A 17,449-nucleotide genomic window follows, 5' to 3' on the forward strand; every position below is an offset into this window, starting at 1 on the left:
AAAAATAATTAATTCCGGCATTAATTAAACTTATGTAAGAGTAATGGCAAAGTTGTCAGTTTCATTACATTGTAATTATCATCTGATCCATGACAAATACCCGAATTCAAAGAATTTGCCTTCAAATATTCCAACTCCGTAACTTGTATCATCCTACAAGTACCTTCACCATTTTTAAGATGAAGCAAGTAAGCCAGCCATCATGGGTCTAGTAGCAACTCGAGTTTTATTGGTTGTGATTACATTGGTTATATGTACCGACGCAATCAGAACCCATGATGGATTTGTCTCGTGTATGAGTAATACCATCCCATTCGTGAACACTTCACGTTACGTGTTCACACGTGACATGCCAATGTATTCATCCCTCGTGTCGTCAACACAACCCAAGATGCTCGAATTCAACCAGTTCCAAAAGGCCGGTTGGAATTGTTACACCAAATAACATAGCCGAGATACAAGCGACTATTATTTGTAGCCGAGAGCACGGGTTGCAAGTCAAGGTTCGAAGCGGGGGGCACGACTATGAAGGGTTATCATACCTTTGTAAAACACCATTCGTGATCACCGACATGAGAAACCTTCGCTCGATTCTCATCAACATTAAGCAAGAAACCGCATGGGTTGACTCGGGGGCGACATTAGGGGAGCTTTACTATAGTATAGCCCAAAAAAGTCAAACCCATGGGTTCCCAGCAGGGATATGCCCGAGTGTCGGTGTAGGCGGGCACTTTAGCGGTGGTGGCTTCGGTACAATGGTCAGAAAATACGGCCTGGCAGCAGATAACGTCATTGACGCTTACGTAGTTGACGCCAAAGGGCGTTTCCTCGATAGGAAATCGATGGGTGAAGATCTCTTTTGGGCCATTCGAGGTGGCGGAGGGGCGAGCTTTGGTGTCATCGTCTCGTGGAAAATCAAGCTCGTGAGAGTCCCGCCAAAAGTCACGGTTTTTAACGTTTACAAGAACATGGATCAACACACCATCGGTATCATACATCATTGGCAACATACAGCACACAAGATGAAAAACGAGCTCGTTATTAGAGTACTTATTCAATATGTGCATGGTGATTCAAATACTTCGGTTCAAGTGTTATTCAACTCGCTTTTCTTAGGTGAACTTAATGACTTTATCCCGTTAATGAACGAAACGTTCCCTCAACTGGGTCTAAAAGAAGAAAATTGTATCGAAATGAGTTGGATAGACTCGGTCGTCTTCTTCGCTAGCTTAAAGGGAACCCGGGAATTGTTACAATGTAACAAAACCGACCCCTACGTGAGCTACTTCAAGGCAAAATCCGACTTCGTGACAAAACCTATACCACGACAAACATTTGTACGGATCCAAGATCAATTCCATAAACAGAAACTCGTGTACATGATAATGGATCCGTACGGTGGACGGATGAACGAGATTTCAGAAACGCACATTCCATTCCCTCACCGAAGAGGGAATTTGTACAATGTACAATACTTGGTCAAATGGGAAGTCAACGGTGTTCGAGCAACAAACGAGCATATACATTGGCTCAGGGAGTTGTACAAGTACATGGAACTGTATGTTTCAAAACACCCGAGAAGGGCATACCTTAATTATAGAGATTTAGATATTGGAATGAACCCGCACACAAACACGAGTTACTCGGAAGCCAAGGAGTGGGGTGAGAAGTACTTTAAGGGTAACTTCAAGAGGTTGACAAAAGTTAAGAGCAAAGTAGATCCAGATAACTTCTTCAGAAATGAACAAAGTATCCCACTTCATTAACACTAACAAAGTAACAAGTATGCTAATATAAGTATGATTTATGAATACTTCAGGGTTATCAGTGTAATATTCAATGAACCGAGAATACTATACTAGTTTCATGATTCAAGAATCAATGGCTTTGCTTCAGTTTTTCATCAATACCAAGTTTGTAATACAAGGAAATGTAATTAATAAAATAACCGGTATGGTAAATGATGATGGACCAAAACTGAAACGAAAGAGAGGGTTCCTGGAACACTTGAGATCAACTCGTTAAAATCCGAAACGAATAAGCATAACACGCTCAAGCTTAAGCTGGAGTTTACTTAATAAACAAGCTCAAGCTCGAGCTTCACATACTGAGCTGAGCCAGAGCAAGCTATAATAATTCTTTTTTTCTTCTTTCATGTTATACCTAATTCTATTACAAAAATATCAATATAATACGCGGTTTGTAATATATATAATTATAACACATAATATAAATCTATATACAAGTAAATACAAGCCGCTAAAGAATATGACCTGAGCCCGTGCTCGACTTGTTTACACCACTACTTAAATTTAGACATACTCACCTTGCCATTTGGCCTAGAATATGTGTGGCGAAATGGTTGGGCTGGTTAACAGGTCAAAACCGTAGAATGTCCGGGCTGGTAACGGGTCAGAACGGTAGAATAGTTGGACTGGGTAACGAGTCAAAATGAACCGTGGTTTGGGCAAAAATACGGCCCGATTAAAATGGTTACTTTAGTTCGAGTAAGGAAGGGTCGCTTCAAGATATTGTTACTTTGGTCATGCTCTTTTTAGAATACTGACTTTTCTGTATCTCTTACTTTCTGCTAGTTGTTATGATGATATCTGAAGTCTTTTCAAACAATGGCCAATTGCCAATTGGGATACTTCCTGAACAAAATGGATCTTGCAACCCACCCAATAGCTAAGGTAATAGATTCTTTCAACAACTTAATATGAGAATATGAATGGCTTACTTTTTAATGAGCAAAAGTACATACCTTATGCCATTAATTAGGAATAACTAACAAGCACAATATTAAGGATTTATGAGAGGGGGGGGGGGGGGGCAATTTTGTTTAATTGCCAATTTAAATGTCCAACACTACTATGGTAATGCTCAGGATATGCAATTTGTATTCTATAAAATTTATACCTGCCAAAATAGGGTTGGTCGGCTCAAAACTGGTCGATTACAGAATCGCCATGCGTAGCTGCAGCAGCCCTTGTTTCCAACAGAAATTACAAAAATACTAAGAGAAGGCCTTACTTATAATGTGAATCTCAAAAACATAATGACAAGTTTGCTGATACAAGTTTTTCCTCAAATGAGTGCATAACAGTCATACAGTAATCATAAATAAAACATTCATTGTTGCAAAAATAAATAATAAAGAAAAATGGATAAAAGTGGGTTAGCAGGTCAGCCATATCCATACCCAAGCTGACTTGACCCGTCACCCAATCCGCTCATCTTGCCACCTAAGTTGTTCAAAAAGCTCGCGGCTCACTCAATATTGGCTCGTTTGTAAACGAGCTGAGCACAAACCAGGGTAACTTGGCAAGCCCGGCTCGTTGGCTGGCTTGTTAGGCTCAATTAGCTGACTCGCTAGCTCATGCTCAAAATTTTAGCTCATAAAAATTAAACGAGCCGAGCCCCAGCCCATCCTGTCTAGGTTCGGCTCAGCTAGTTCGCAGCCCTGCTATAATTGTATTACGAGTTGATACTTTGACAAGTACAATTACAAACAAATATAATATTCCTCTTTCATTAAGGCCACTCATGTCTTTTGGTTCATGAATCAAACCACGCCATACCAACAAAGGGCAAACAGTGAAAAGCAAAAAACCCCGCTGGCACTGAAATGATTAGCCTTCAAAATACTCGGTAGATCAATTGTCAATAGCTACAAAATTGATTGGTTACAACTACAAAAGACTTAAAAGTGTAGTTACAGTAACAATGGTCTATGCATTTCAGCGGTTAAGGGCCTTAACTGACAGTGACCTGCGCTCATCACTCAGCAAAGAAAACCATCTCTGTATACAATTAGTTGCAGTTGCAGAACTTACAGGTGGCAGCAGTTCGATGCTATTCATACAAGTATCCTTAAAACTGAGAGGTGTTGTACCCAATAAAGCACTTACAGCAGCAAACTGAACCGGGAAACTGATCTTGCTTGAAGCACTCTCGGATATAATTGACATTAATTTGACTCTTATACCCTCAACTTCAGCATCTTGAAATCCATTAGCATCAATACCAAGTCTGTAATATATAAAAATAATTAACAGAATAATAGTATAAACTATAAAATATTAATTACTCAAATGCAAGACCAACTCACCTTGCCATTTGGCCTAGAAGAACAAAAATAGAAGTCAAAGGAGTTTCCATAACACTTGCTTCCAACATCTTCAACAGCACACTGACGATGTTCTTGCAAACCCAACTCCAGCTCTGCGTGTCAAAATATTTAGTTGGTTAGATCCACAAACCAATGAAAAGGAACTAAAACATACACGATAATGTATTTAATAAAAGAATATAAAAAGTCAAAAGACGCATTTCATACCCTCTTAGTTGCCAACAGTTCCAACAGAGTCAAAACATCATCCAAATCAGAAAACAAATAATCAGGAACTGTTAATGAATTGCATGGCATGCGCATAGTGCAGTCACCAAGTTTCTTCAAGAGACGCGATGCAAGTTCTTCAATGGAAATAGCACCAACAGAAAATGGACATCTGGCGCAAGAAGGGAAGCCTGATGACACATTTTCCGTCTCATTATATATAACTAAAGATTTTACTACTGTCATGATCAAATTGTAGTCACCATGGGTTAACAATTTTTCTCCACATACATAAGCAAACACGTGTAGAAGAGTCGAAGTCAACGAAGTGGTACCGCGAGAGATGGTGTATGACAATTCACATAAAAAGTCAACACGGCCAAAAGCTTCACAAACTGAAGCTAGAAAAACCGCCCCAACCACCAACTCATGCAATGAAGCTTTAGAGTTGGGTAATGATGGTGTCTCAGAACTTATTTTGGTACTGCAAATCAATATTATTTCTTCATTAATAAGAAAATCTTGGATGAGAGCGATAAGTTCTTGAAAGTCGCATACTTTTTCAAACCCAGTTCTTGTCTCCACATCAGACATCACTGCAAACAGAAGAAGACGAAATTGTAAAACTTGAAGAAAATCTGAAATTATGATATTATAAGAACACAAACCTTTCATTAATTGTCCAGAAACGGTGTGTATACTGCTAAAAAATTCCCCATCATTAGCATGGTCAAAATTGGTCAAAGCAACGCTTGAGAAACTCTTCAAGAACAAGAAAAAGAACACAGAGACTTTTTCCCTGAATAAAAAATATATAAACAAATAAGCACATCTAAATATATTAAAAATAATCAGAGAAACCAATTGGTTACAGGATACTTACTTGGGTGATAGAATTTCATCTGCAGAAATAGTTGATATTATGTTTTTAACAAGTAAATCACTCCGAGAATACGCGCGCAATTCAGTACTGAAAGATTTTGTCATGTGAAATATCTTGGAAAGACTCCGGGTGTTTCTGATCTCCGAAAATACAACTATGGACCAAGATTCTGTTGTGATGACAGGGATCTCAAAGTCAGATGGTCTAGAATCTTCTAGAACAATCAGACTGCTTTCAAACTCAATGGTTGGAAGAGTAGGTGAAAGAGGCCTTTCAATTGCAGCACGGTATCTTTCTTCCTCGACTTCACTATCCAAACTAAGCAACTTCATGCAGTCACCATCAAACATTTTCTTAAAATTCTCAAGTTCTTCGTTTACAACTATTTTTTCTTTGTTATACTCAATAAGCAATGGTTTGTCATTGTTCTTTGCAATTTTTGCATTTCTTGTTTCTCCCTGGGTACACAAATGCTCAACTGATTCAGTTGCATTAGGAAGCCGCTTTCGTTTCTTGGTGTTTCCATCTTTATTTCTCACTTTAAGTATCTGCCATCTCAGCATTCGCACTAGACAACCGAGAAATAGGCAAAGGCAAATGTCGATCAGAAAAAGATGACCTGCTTGAAACAAGGGCAAAACTGTCTATTTTTTTCCTGTTACACAGAGGCTCCATTTTAGAAGCAGTACCTGCGGTGGACTCGGTACAAGTCCCAGATAGAAGAAGAGATGGTGCAGAAGTATCTAAATTCAGTTTCAAATATTCAGACGGTTTTGTAGTCTTTGCAAGTTCTTTTCCACTTCCAGCATGCATGCATTGCCTCTTCAAATTCACATTCTCATTCTGTCAAACAAAAAACCAATGGTTTTATCAAGATATTGCAATGACTGAAAAATAAAGTGCACAATTATGCATAATATAAAATGAAGGAAAAAACAAACCTTTTGGAGGCAAGATTTACCTACATTGTTGAGGCCAAAACAGCCACAAAGTCCTACACGACTTGAAAACAAAGCAAACTCAAGCTTCAGTCGATTAAGTTCTTCTTCAACTGTTTTTTTACACTTCTTTTCAAGCTTGGCTACTCGATCAAAATGCTTTGCTCTTTTCTTTTCAAACTTCAACTTTTTCTTTAAAAGTTTCATTTCAGCAAAACTTACATTCATGGTATCAGTTGAATTTTCGGAAGAAACAATATCCTGGGTGACTTTTTGTTCATTATTAATCCGCTTCTTGGCATCTTCTAGTTGCTTCACTAACTTATCAGCACGGGCTTTTTCTTTCATGGGCTGAAGTTTATACATTTCTGCAACCTTTCTATTCTCTGTTTCATTATCCATATCTAAATTTGTCTTCTGTTTTACTTGCCCACGATTTTTCATACTTGTTTCATAATTTTCCATTTCTTTTTTCAGTTTGTCGTACTTGTTTTGACACTTGTCTAACTGCTTGTTGAAGATGAACAGCATTTTGTTTCTCCTCCAAAGCATGTTTTGTACTCATTTCTGCAATCTTTTGTTGTTCTTCGGCTTTCTTTTTCTCTTTGATTGATCTTTTCTTCTCAGCTTCAAACTTCTTGTTAGCCTCTTTTTTAAACTTTAAGCCATCTGAAACCAACTTTGACTTTGCTTCATCCGCCTCACACTTTAACTTTTGCAACTGATGTGCAAATTCCTCATATTTTTTCCTTTCAACTTCAACTAGCTTTCTTTGTTCATCCACTCTACTTTGTTCAGCCTTTAACATTTCTTGAACGGTTTTCTTCTCAGTTTCGGCTTTTTTTGCCTCGTAATCTGCTCGTTTTCTCTCGTTTTCAAAAAGCTCTTTGAGCCGAACTATTTCTGTTTCCAAATCATTATTATTTTTCTCAGTCTTGAGAACTTCAACCTCCGCCTGTTTGATTTTTGCAGCTTTCAACAATTCATCAGCTCTACTTTGTTCAGCCTTCAACATTTCTTTAACTTCATAAGCAGCTTTCTTCTCGGTTTCAGCTTTTTTTGCCTCACAATCCGCTCGTTTTCTCTCGTTTTCAACAAGCTCTTTAAGACAGCTTATTTCTGTTTCCAAATCGCTATTATTTTTCTCAGTCTTGAGATCTTTAACGTCCGCCTGCTTCGTTTTTGCAGTTTTCAACATTTCATCAGCTCGTTTTCTCTCTTTTCGTAGATCCTGCATTAGCCTTTTCTTTTCAGTTTCTACATTCTGCAACTGAGTTTTAAGATTATTTAATTCTTGCTCGGTGCTGCTTTTGTCAGCCATGGCTCTTTTCTTTTCTTCTTGTAGACAACTTATCTCCTTTTCTTTGTCAAAAATACGTTGTTTAAGAAGTATAAGTTCTTCACTCACATTTTCAGATACTGATCCTTGTTTTAGACTCAATGATAAAATCTAAGCCTTCAAGGCAGATAATTCATTCTCCATTGAAACCCGTGCAGCTGATTCTTTTTCTTTTTCCTTCCGTTCATTGTCAGTCTGCAGCTTCTCTTCTTCATAAGCTACAAACAATAAAATGTTCAAAATAATATTATTAGTCACTTAGTCACATTATCAACGTTATACTGTATAATTATAATTATCTTTCATAATAAGTTTTAAGAGTGGATGCTATAATTCTTTATATGAACAGAATTCAGCCATTGATTCGAGTGCTTAAAATGAGATCATAGTTGTCAATAGCGAATACGATCAACAGCGACAGCCTACCTATACGCTACGTAGCGATAGCGAAGGACACTATTTGATGTTTAGCAATAAGGTACTAGAAATGTTCTGTAATATCTGCTCATTAAACCTAGAAAATCAAAATTCTATATTCTTACCATTCTTAAATGTCAGGGATTCATTCTGAGTCTTATTAAACGCTTGCTGGTAAATCCCGATCGCCTCCTTGAGCGCCTTCCGACCATCTTCAGATTTGTTAAACTTCTTTTGCAATTTCAGGTATTTAACTTCCCACTGATACAAACATTATAATTAACCAATTAGCAGCAGTATACAAACACAAACAATGAACCTAATCTCTTGACTTATTAAGTAAACTAACAGCACTAAATTACCTTTTTACAACATGGGTTGGCTGTAGATTCGTTTTCCGATTCGATGTTAACCGCCATGGATTCGGCGTGAAGAGCTACCGCATCGATCTGGTGATTGTGATAAACCCTTGCCTGTAAAACCCTAACTCTGTTTCTTAATGGTGCTGATTCTAACTTTTAATCGCCGTAAGCAATGGGTATATAGTGCCAAAAATGTAATATGATATGAAATGTTTATGATAATTGATAAATGCTAATATAATAATCTATATTTATATTTATATATAAAGGAAGAGTGATAGCAACGAAATAATTTCATAATTCAATGACAAGGATAAAAATGACAATTCATAATTAGACAGAAAAAGTAATTTGGCATCCCTTGATTCGTTTTTAAAGCTTTCGGTACTACTTGATGAAGCATCATGTTTTATAAAATTACTCTTTTTATCCTTTAAGGTTTATGTTGCCATCAAGTGTCATTAAAGTGTTATTAAGAGTTTTGCATGATATTATTGAATATTGATTGTAAACAAATTGCACCTGTTCATGTTCACTTCCCATGAAGTTTCAATTGAATGCTAATAAATACATTTTAATTCAATGTCTACTCCTTTACCCATCCATCTATTTCAACCGAACCCTATTTAAGAATTTTCTTTTTGGCTTTCTTGAATATCAACAACATTTACGGAACATTGAGTTATCGAAATCTTCGACATCATCGTAATCATAAGCATCATATTAAAGGCTATTTTGAATACTCTGCAATAAGTTGCAGCAGGGCATACACAGCTTCGATTACTGAATTTGGTGGTGTTGGTGATGGTGTCACCTCAAACTAAAAGGCTTTTCAGACAACCATTGATCATCTCGGTCAGTTCGGGTCTAAAGGCGGTGGTTCGCTTCTGTTTGTACCTCCCGGACGATGGTTAACCGGTAGTGCTAATCTCACCAGTCATTTTACTCTGTTTCTGCATCAAGATGTTGTTCTTCTTACAACCCAGGTTTATATTTTTAAACTGTTCTTTTTATTATTAACAATTTAATATATGACCATTTTACCCTTGTTTTTCAAACGCTTTAGAAGTTCGTATGTGTTTCATGTATAAATATGTCGGATAGTATTTGACTAAATTTTATCTCACCATGTGTTTGCTTTATCATATGTTGACAACTAAGCTGATGAGGCTGCTGAGGTTCACTATCCAGGTAAAGTATATGATTTATTGTTTTTGGCATGTATAATTTGTTGGCTTTTGAGAACTATAAACTTGTAAATAAGGAAGACGATATAATAGGTCGACGGCCGGTAAGCATTTGAGTACACTTAAGGGCTAAGGCTAGGGTTTGGCAATAACCAAACCGAACCCAACCAAAACTCCAAAAGCTAACGAAACCAAACTAAAGTTAACAGAAAATCGGTTTTTGGTTATTTTTTGTTTCCTCAGTTAACCGAAATTAATCGAACCGAACCATTAATATTTTCATGTATTTTTAGATTTTATACCCCAGTTTCATGTATTTCATGTTTTATACCACCATTTCATACACACACACGTTTTATGTATTTAAACCTTCATTCATGTATTTTTACGTAAAAGTATTAGCTGAGCCCAAATATGATTGGTTATTAACTGGACCAAAACCAAATAAGCTGATAACCGAAAACCGATTGATTAGTTTGCTTGGGGCTAATAACTGAACCGGATCAGACAGTGCACACCTCTATTTAAGATTGATTATGACCTTTTAAACTCATTTGGCCCGTTATCAATAACATACAAACAAAACTACCCCGTTTTGTAACTATAACTGTAAATGTAAATGATAAGAGGAAGTCTTGAAGATGGCAAAGCTTGAAGCCACTCTGTCAAATAATTTTTGTAAGTAATGTATAGTTAGAGCAATATAATGTTTTTACTTTGGTTTAAAAGTTCTTTTAAGGAGTAGAATTGAACAATATGAGAATTCTATTTATAAGACTATTGTAGCTAGAGGTGCACAAATCGGTTAACCGGTTAACCTATAACCGGTTTTTTGCTAACCGGTTTTGTTTTGGCGGGCAATAACCGGTTTTACCGGTTTTTCGGTTAGGGTACTAACCAGTTTTGACCGGCTGGAGAAGCGGTTTTGACCGGTTAGGCCGGACCGGTTAACCGGTTCAGTTAACCGGTTTTGAAATCAAATATACAAACCGGTTACTAACCGACGGTTAGGATCGGGTAGTAACCGGTTAGGACTGGACCGGTTACTAACTGGTTACAAAATCGGTTAGAAACCAGTTAACCGGATATGATGTGCACCTCTAATTGTAGCAGTGTCACATTTTTTTAAGTTGAGATATGTTGTTTCACATTTGTCAGGAATGTTACGGAAAATTAGAAATACCCTTGTGATGGGCAACCCGACTGGTTTGGAACCGGTTCGAATTGAGTGAGACAAAGTCAAAACCGGTTTGACCCAAACTGGATCGTTTTGGAAACCATTTTAAAGAATATTGGACCGGATCGGATTTAATCGGTTTCAAGCCGGATTCAAAACCAATTTCATCCTAAATCGGTTCGAAAACGGATTCCATGTGTATATACTAATATACCCATACCGGTTTTAAACCAACTGATCAGATTGCATTCGGTTATGCCAAATTCATGCAGACTGATTTCAGGATTGGTTTTCAAGGGGGGGGGGGGGGTGCGTATTTGTTGATTTACTGCAACTAATGGATTTGAGATAGATATGCTATTTGATAAAACAATTAATTTTTTTGTACATTTTATTGTTTAGGTTGAAGTACCCATAGTTAATTTTGCCACGACATGTATCGTTTGTTGTAGAAGATGTCATACGTATGTGAACCCTTATGTGACTTTCACGGACGATAGAAGAAAACAGAGATGCAATCAATGTGCTTTGATTGATGTTGATAATACTCTAATTCCTTGTACCTAAACATGAACTTTTTTTAAATTAGGAAAGTGTTGTTTAAAAAAGTATTTTGACAGTATGCTCCGTTTTAAAGGTTTATGACAGCATATTAAAATGTTACATGTTTCAAGTTCTAAACCTATTTTTGTTCTTTAAGGTTTCATCTTCAGCCCTTGATATTTTGCACATTCATGTTGTATATGTGTTTAGTGTATCTACTATCAAATTATTATTAGGCTTGTTTACGTGGTCCATTAAGCTAACTGCTAATGTCTCCTCATTATTTCAATTGAACAATATGAGAATTCTATTTATTTGATTGAAATTTTACCCACCATATCATGTATTTAAAAAAACCAAACTAACCACCATTTTATAAACTTTTCATAATAGATCATATTCCCACACTAACCGGTGTTATAAGCTTCAGTTACATTTTTTATTGAAAATGAAAATTCTACCCCTACTCATAAAGAACCAAATATTTATTTCAATATAAACCCCTTTTCATTTTTTTATAACTTTTTTTATTTCTTTTAAAAAAACAAAAACAAAAACAATTACGAAAATAACATATTTGCTCCTTTAAGGGTAATGGTTGGAGATCAATTTCAAAAAAGTAGAAACAATATAGAAACATTAGCAGGGGACATGCATATAAAATATTAATACCATTTTCACCCCACCATATATACCTCTCGCTATTATGCTATAGTTTGTAATTTTCTTTTAAACAACCACAACTTTATCTTTGTGCATTCACTCGAGTTATTTACATACTTATAGTTGAAGTTTATATACATCTATTCTCGGATTTGAAAACCTTAAACCAAAAAAATGTACGTAAGACGTTATTTACAATTACTTTGGGGATTCCAATACATAAAGGTTGCAAACGAACCCAACGAACACGAACATGACCTTGTTCATGTTCGTTCGTTTAGGAAATAATTTGTTCATGAACGGTTCAAGAACACTTACCGAATGAGATTTTATGTTTGTGTTCGTTTATTAAGGAAATGAATCTGTTCACAAACGGTTCACGAACACAAACAAACACAAATAAAATCGGCTAAGCCCTGAAATTGAGACCGATATATTCATCAATGTGAATAATGAAAGCATGTAAACAAATCGAACGAACATGAACAAGGATATGTTAGTGTTCTTTCATTTAACTTTAAATGAACACAAATGCTTAATCAAACGAATATGAATATTTATGTTTTTGTACATTTATTTAAAAAATGAACACTTGTGTTCATTTATGCTCGCTTAACATAATTGAACAAAGATAAATAAGAACATCAATGAACAAATGTAAATGAACACAAATTAACAAGTACAAAACTTTTAAGTAGATGACTTATAAAAAAAATATGTAATTATTTTATATTAACACATAAACGAACATAAATAAAAACACATAAATGAACGTTCATAAACATAATTGAATGAATGTTCGTTCGCTTAATTAAACGAACACAATTTTTTTGCTCGTGTTCGTTCGTTTATTAAATAAACGAACTTCCCGTCGAACGGTTCACAAACATTGCACCGAACGTTTTTTTGCTTAAATACATTGAGGCATTTATCTATATACGACCTACACGGTAATCAACAAATATAAATATCACAATATCAATTGCTAAAAAATGTTCCTCATTCTCATTAACACATTAATCTAATGCTTCATCATGTAATAAAAAATTAAACAATGCAATTAAATAGAACTTTCACATCATAAATCCAGTATATATCCCATTATAAATCTATGTAAACCTTGACCCTGTTGAAAAACAAAAGAGGTACGTGAAGAAGCGTGGATCGACTTACTAGTATACGATCAACTTTCCTCGGGTATGAATGTGCTATATCACCGATGGTTTTCCGGAATATGAGTTCTTCCACCTACAAAACGAGCAGCACCGTGAACTTACCCCTCAGAAAGGGACAGAGGGGTCCTCTTTGGGGTAACCCTCCGGTGTGAGAATAAGATATTGTAGGAGAAGATAATAATAATGTGAAAGTGAGTGAAGGATTCAGAGTATATTTCTTGCTTACCTCCCACTGTGGGGGTGGTGTGGTATTTATAGTATTAGGGTTTCCAATGATTGGGCTCAGACCCAATTAGGGCCTTTTTGGCCTCCTCCTATTGCTTCGCGCCACGTGTACTTAGGACACCTGGTGCTTTTTTATTGATTATTCTCTGACCAAGGTATTTCACCTGACCCATGTGCCATCACGTGGTAGCACATGGGTTTTGCTGAGTTGTCCACCCTTCATTGGCAGCTGTCAACATCAGCATATTCTTTATTCCTTAAAAGATACCTTCTGGAAGGTTGTCTGATGAGCACAATCATGGTTGTCCTTATCCTGATTTGGATAAGGACGTGGTTGATTGTGTGCATGTGTGATAAGCGCCTCACCTGGGGATGCGCGAGGTCTTCTCTTTATTCTCACGCGCAGATGTTTCATGCGCAGATGTGATATGCGTGAGCATGTGATATGCGCAAGCATATGTAATATGCGTGAGCATATGTGATATGCGCCACGCGCAGATGTGATATGCGTGAGCATATGTGATGCGTGAGCATATGTGATATGCGTGAGCAAGTGTGATATGCACCACGCGCATAGGTTTTGGCTTTGTGTCTTCATGACATCCTGATTTCAAGCCTCTTGTCTATATCTTGTGGGTTGACCCGCCCCGCTCGATGTTAAGGCGGGTGCATACCCCTTCAAGCCCCCCAGTCTAATGTGTGTCTTGTCTCGCGCGAGCGAGGTAAGATAGATATTAGACTTAATAGTTTGCTCTTTTAATAGGGTTTGTCTTTTCTTTTTCATTTCTCATATGTGCGTTGCGCGAAATTCTATCCCTTTGGTTAAAACGAATCGTCAGAGATGGAGACGTCATGTGTGCGTTGCACGTGGTTGCACGTAGTTGGTTGATGCTGACGTGCATCAGAGATGGAGACGTCATGTGTCAGACCTTTTGCGTGCTCGAGGTGCTACAGTTGCCTTTCACGTCTCCTCATACAGTGTCAGGAACACGTGTCACGCTTATGTTGGCCTACGCCTGCGCGTGGGGGCGCGTGAGCGTAGATCTGCTCATTACTTGTTTCTCTTTCTCTCCCCTGGGCCTATAAAACCAAACCTTTTGAACGGTTTTATCTTCATCTCCATTGTTACTTTCAGAGCCTTTTGCTTCTTCCATTTACATTCCGATTGAGAGCCTTTATCTTTGTCCCTGAACTCCGTGCTTAAAGTAAGCATATTGTTTGGTTCACAATTGTATGTCTGATAACCCAGACACCACAATTTCCCTTAGTAAACGCCCGTGTCAAATCTGTTGTTATGTCTACTTTGAAGAAGACCGGCAAGGGTAAACGGGTTGCCGAGGCCTCGTCGGAGGAGGGAGGGAAGAATAAGGCAGTGAAGAGATGGGATGAGATTCCCTGCAAGTTGAAACAAGCTGACTTTGATAGTCTCTTTGCTTCTCAGGGTTTTCTCCCTGAGTATGGTTGTTTGCTTCCGGCAGCCGGGCAGACGGCGGCGGATCCTCCTGCCGGCTACATCTCTTTATACTCTCATTCTTTCACCCACTGTAATCTTCGTCTTCCAATGACGAGGTTTATAGGTGCGCTCCTCCAGTTTTATGGGATCCATATATCTCAGGTTCATCCCTGTGGATTAGTGCGCATGACTCATTTTGAGTTCGTGTGCAAAGCTCAGCGCGAGGAGCCCACCCCTCGGCGCTTTCAATATTTTTATAAGCCAAAGATCCAAGATTCTTGGTTCTCATTCACACCGCGCAGTTAGAAGGTTAAGTGCTGCACTGTTTCTTTCAAAAGCCTTCATGACTGGGCTGAAAAATTCTTTTTCATCAAGGCTGGTGTTATCCCGATTCGCATGACTATGCGCGCGATCACTTCTGCGCCTGCGGATGATAATGTCCTTAGGAACCCAACGGGCGCGTGGGTTAAGAAGTTATCTGCTGAACCAACCCCCGCCAGGAAAATTTGCGAGGAAGCGTTGGTGGGGGTTGGCATGAGCAAGAGGTGGATTGACAGCGGGACTGAGCCTGTCATCCAAGTTGATGGCTCAGGTGGGTTGTTTGTTCATTGCATTAATTTTGCGCGAGTATAATTCGTTTTGCTGATATCATTTGTCTTGTTTTATGCAGAAAGCAAGGAATACATCCACGCCGCCTATGACGGGCATATGGAGGGTGGCTCTATCGCGCTGAGCGCTGGGGAAGTTGCTTTCCCTAATCGCTTCGATGATATGTTCATCCCTGTCGATTTGGAATTTTGTTTTGACAGCGATGCTCCTGGTAAGCCTTTGTATTTGTGCTTAGGCCCTTAGAATACCTGTGTTTTGTTTTATCATTTCTGTTGCGCGCATTGTAGATGCGCTCGAGAATTATGAGTTGGAGCTTGCAGAAGAGGAAGTAGAGGAGGAAGCTGAAGTGCCGCAACTCAAACGCAAGGCTAAAGGCAAAACTGGCGCAGGGGCCAGTAAAAAACAGAAAAAAGATGATGCCTCTGTTGCCCAGAATCTTCCTCCTACTCAGGTGAAAGGATTTGAGAAAACCAAGGGTTTTACTTCCCAGTTTTCCTCGTCTTCTTTGCCTCGAGGTGTGGGCCATCCTCCAGTCCACACGAGGTATGGTGCTGCCACCTCGTCTCTTCGCGCGGCGGACCAGGGAAGCGGCGCTGCCCTGCTGTTTTGTCTTCCCCAACAGGTATACTTTGTTTATATTTTGTGATTTTATGAGCGTGATTCCGATAGAGTTATTAATGAAACTTTGTTCACTCAAATATTTGTAGAGTCGGCGACGTTGGTGGCTCAACCTCGGGCGCAGCAAGGTGCCGAGGCTACGCCGAAGGTTGTTTTGAAGTCCCCTGTTTTACCCTCGAAAAGGGGGAAAATGGACTTCATGGCGATGCTCAATTCGCGGACTGCGGTGCGCCAAGGTATTTATTGCGCTTTGACTGTCTGATTTTTTCCTTTAGTTCAAGTCATGAATCATTTCTCCTTGTTGATTTTTCATAGGAATTATAGCTGGCACACAAGCTGCTGGTGGTACCACTAGCGCCGGCGCCGTTAGTTTTGCTCCTTCTCCAACAAGCACTGAATCTCCTCTCATTGGGATCACTAAGGAGCAGGAGACTATTTTACGCGCTGATCTAACAGCGCCAAGACCTCCCTCACCTTCTCCTGCGCGCAGCCCTCCTCGTGAGACTACTTTTAATTCTTCCAAGTCGCAGGAGAAGAGACCTGTTCTAGAGGATGATGAGGAGGTTAATTCTGAAGGTTCTGATGGTGGTCGCGCAAGCCCTATAGCGCCACGAGATTTCATGGCGCAGCCTTCTTCTCGTGGGGCAGGCAGGAGCTCCTCAGCTGGCGCTAATCTTTCCGCCGATTCTCCTCAGGTATAAGTTTGTTTTGCTCCGCTGTGCAGACTTCCAAATTAGTGTTTAGATAACTAAAACGTTTCTTTGCGTTGCTTTGTGTTTGCAGGAAGCCGATCACATATACCGCCCGAGCTGGAATATCACTGAAGATAGCTCATTTCAATCCATGGGCGTGTGTGAAGACTTCTGGGCTCACTCTGTTCCTCCGGCTGAAAGGAGGTTTCAAGAGGACCGCGCTCGCGTGGACTTGCTTAATGACCACCTTTTTGCGGGGTCTGCGTTCTTTGCTGCCTCCCAAGAGCTTCGCAATGATTATATCAAAGTGCGTGATGCCCTTGTGGAGGCCAAGCAAGAGGCTAAGGTTTCTGCTTGGAAACTTTCTGATGCCCGAGAGAGGGCTGAGAAACTCCAAGCAGAACTTAGTGAGAACCGGGCAAGTGCCAACGCCGCTTTTGTGAAGCGCGGGCATGAGCTGCAAGCTGCGCGGGAGAAGCTGCAGGCGGCAGAGGCAGACGTGGCCAAGTACGCGCGTCGAGCGCGTGACTTGGAGTTGGAAGCAGAGGCGCGTGACCAAACTATTGCTCAGGCTAATACTGACAAATCCTTATTGGAGAGTGAGGTTGCGCGCCTGAAGAAAGAGCTCGACGCTGCGCGAGCGGAAAAGAATGAAGCTTTGGCGGCAGCAGCGTCTGACAAAGAAGAGCTAAAACAAGCCAAGGAAACTGTTGAGTTGTTAAACTTTCAGATTCCTGCTTTTGAGACGTCTGTTTCTTCCCTTGCGCAGGACCGTCAATGGCTAATTTTACAGGGTGTGACTCGTTGCGCTTATGCGATGAAATACTCA

The 17,449-nt window shown here is 39.1% G+C and overlaps 2 protein-coding genes and 1 pseudogene across 2 annotated transcripts; 1 reads left to right on the forward strand and 2 right to left on the reverse strand.

Moving 5' to 3' along the window:
* The first annotated feature begins 212 nt into the window (after window positions 1-212).
* LOC143637194 (berberine bridge enzyme-like 22 pseudogene) lies at window positions 213-1,780 on the forward strand (annotated as a pseudogene).
* Window positions 1,781-2,949: 1,169 nt separating this feature from the next.
* On the reverse strand, window positions 2,950-6,562 carry LOC143637187 (uncharacterized). The gene is made up of 7 exons (XM_077104635.1): window positions 6,164-6,562; window positions 5,912-6,065; window positions 5,223-5,841; window positions 5,008-5,138; window positions 4,340-4,935; window positions 4,112-4,224; window positions 2,950-4,032 (listed from the first exon to the last, which is right to left on the reverse strand). The coding sequence occupies exons 1-7, from the start codon at window positions 6,560-6,562 to the stop codon at window positions 3,741-3,743; spliced, it is 2,304 nt and encodes a 767-aa protein (XP_076960750.1). The 3' UTR covers window positions 2,950-3,740.
* On the reverse strand, window positions 5,784-8,366 carry LOC143637195 (uncharacterized). Its single transcript, XM_077104642.1, has 4 exons — window positions 8,279-8,366; window positions 8,042-8,177; window positions 6,164-7,717; window positions 5,784-6,065 (listed from the first exon to the last, which is right to left on the reverse strand). Exon 3 carries the CDS (start codon window positions 7,479-7,481, stop codon window positions 6,612-6,614), a length of 870 nt encoding a protein of 289 aa, XP_076960757.1. The 5' UTR covers window positions 7,482-7,717; window positions 8,042-8,177; window positions 8,279-8,366; the 3' UTR covers window positions 5,784-6,065; window positions 6,164-6,611.
* Window positions 8,367-17,449: the final 9,083 nt, after the last annotated feature.

Source organism: Bidens hawaiensis, unplaced genomic scaffold (genome assembly GCF_021521415.1).
Source record: "Bidens hawaiensis isolate Kalapana, Puna unplaced genomic scaffold, B.hawaiensis_p1.1 tig00008141_1, whole genome shotgun sequence".
In the NCBI taxonomy this organism is placed as follows: Eukaryota; Viridiplantae; Streptophyta; class Magnoliopsida; order Asterales; family Asteraceae; genus Bidens; species Bidens hawaiensis.